Consider the following 1,270-nt stretch of genomic DNA (forward strand, 5'->3'; position numbering starts at 1 on the left):
GGCGGCTCCGAGTCGGGCGAGCCCGGGGCCGGCGGCGCGGACGAGAGCCGAGCCAGCCCCCTGCGCCGCGGCTACGTGCGGGTGCAGTGGTATCCCGAGGGCGTCAAGCAGCATGTCAAGGAGACCAAGGTGGGGCCCGGCCCGGCCGCCTCGTGAGCACCTCGGGGCGCGGGTCCGCGCGTGTCCGCCCGCGTCTGCGTGTCGAGCGGGACCCTCGCGTGTCTGGCACAATATCTGCGTGCTCGTGTGGGGGCTGTGCCCCAGACCACCCGGTCCCCGCCACTTTGCTATTAAGTGGGGATATTAGCACAGATGCATGTATTTGCATAATGCCTGCGTATTAAGGTATGGGGGCTGCGCCCCAAACTGCCCCATCCCCTCTTCTTTCCATATTAAGTGGGGATATCTGTATATATTTGCATAATATCTGTGTACACCTCTATGGGGGCTGCACCCTGAATCCCCCATCCCTGCATATTTGTATATGAAGTGAGGATATTCATATATTTGTATAATACCTATGTCTTCATGTGTGAGGGCTGCACCCCAAACCCGCTCCCCTCATGTTTGCATGTTAAGTGGGAATATTAGCACATATAATATATTTGCATACTATCTATGTATTTGTTTCTGGCGGCTGCATCCTGAACCCCGCCCCCATCCCTTCATATTTGCATATTAAGTGGGGACATTGGTGCACATAATATTTTTGCATAGTATCTGTATTTGTGTGTGGGGGCTGCACCCTGAACCATGCTCCCCACCCCCTCATACTTACTTATTCAATAGGGCCATTGGCATATATGTATATATTTGCATAGTATGCATGTGTTCGTGTGTGGGGGCTGCAACCCGAATTCCCTCCCCATCCACATATTAAGTTAATGTATTATGATGTATGCATATATTTGCATGTATTGAAGTGCACCCAGAACCCCTCCCCACCCCATAGTGCTCCCCACCCTGGCCCCAATCCTGGCGCAATGTGACGTCTGCCGTTGTTACCAGGCTAGGCCCCACCCGGATCTGAAAGTCACTGGCACCCCCCAGTGCTGCTTGTATCCTGCTAAAGTCAAGTTTTGCCCCCAGGTGTGCAGCCCCCCCATGCACCTGGGCTGGCTGTCAGGCACATGCGTTGGCTGCAGCCATGTCTGAGTGAAAGGCACGTTGCTTGGAAGCTGGTTGCTGCCTCGGTGCGTGAGGGACAGGGATCCCGGGGGCCGCAGTGGCCTGCCTCAGCCAGCCAAGCCTGCAGGCACTCCCCCTAGCC

The 1,270-nt window shown here is 55.6% G+C and overlaps 1 protein-coding gene across 1 annotated transcript in view; it reads left to right on the forward strand.

Annotated features, from left to right (window-relative positions):
* UBE2O (ubiquitin conjugating enzyme E2 O) overlaps window positions 1–1,270 on the forward strand; it is a 111,866-nt gene that overhangs the window by 2,470 nt on the left and 108,126 nt on the right. The window contains exon 2 of the mRNA XM_019501610.1: window positions 13–129. Coding sequence (XP_019357155.1) covers window positions 13–129 — 117 coding nt within the window. The remainder of the gene's footprint in view (window positions 1–12; window positions 130–1,270) is intronic.

The sequence above is a fragment of the Gavialis gangeticus genome, unplaced genomic scaffold, assembly GCF_001723915.1.
Source record: "Gavialis gangeticus isolate Ggan-Ray unplaced genomic scaffold, GavGan_comp1, whole genome shotgun sequence".
In the NCBI taxonomy this organism is placed as follows: Eukaryota; Metazoa; Chordata; order Crocodylia; family Gavialidae; genus Gavialis; species Gavialis gangeticus.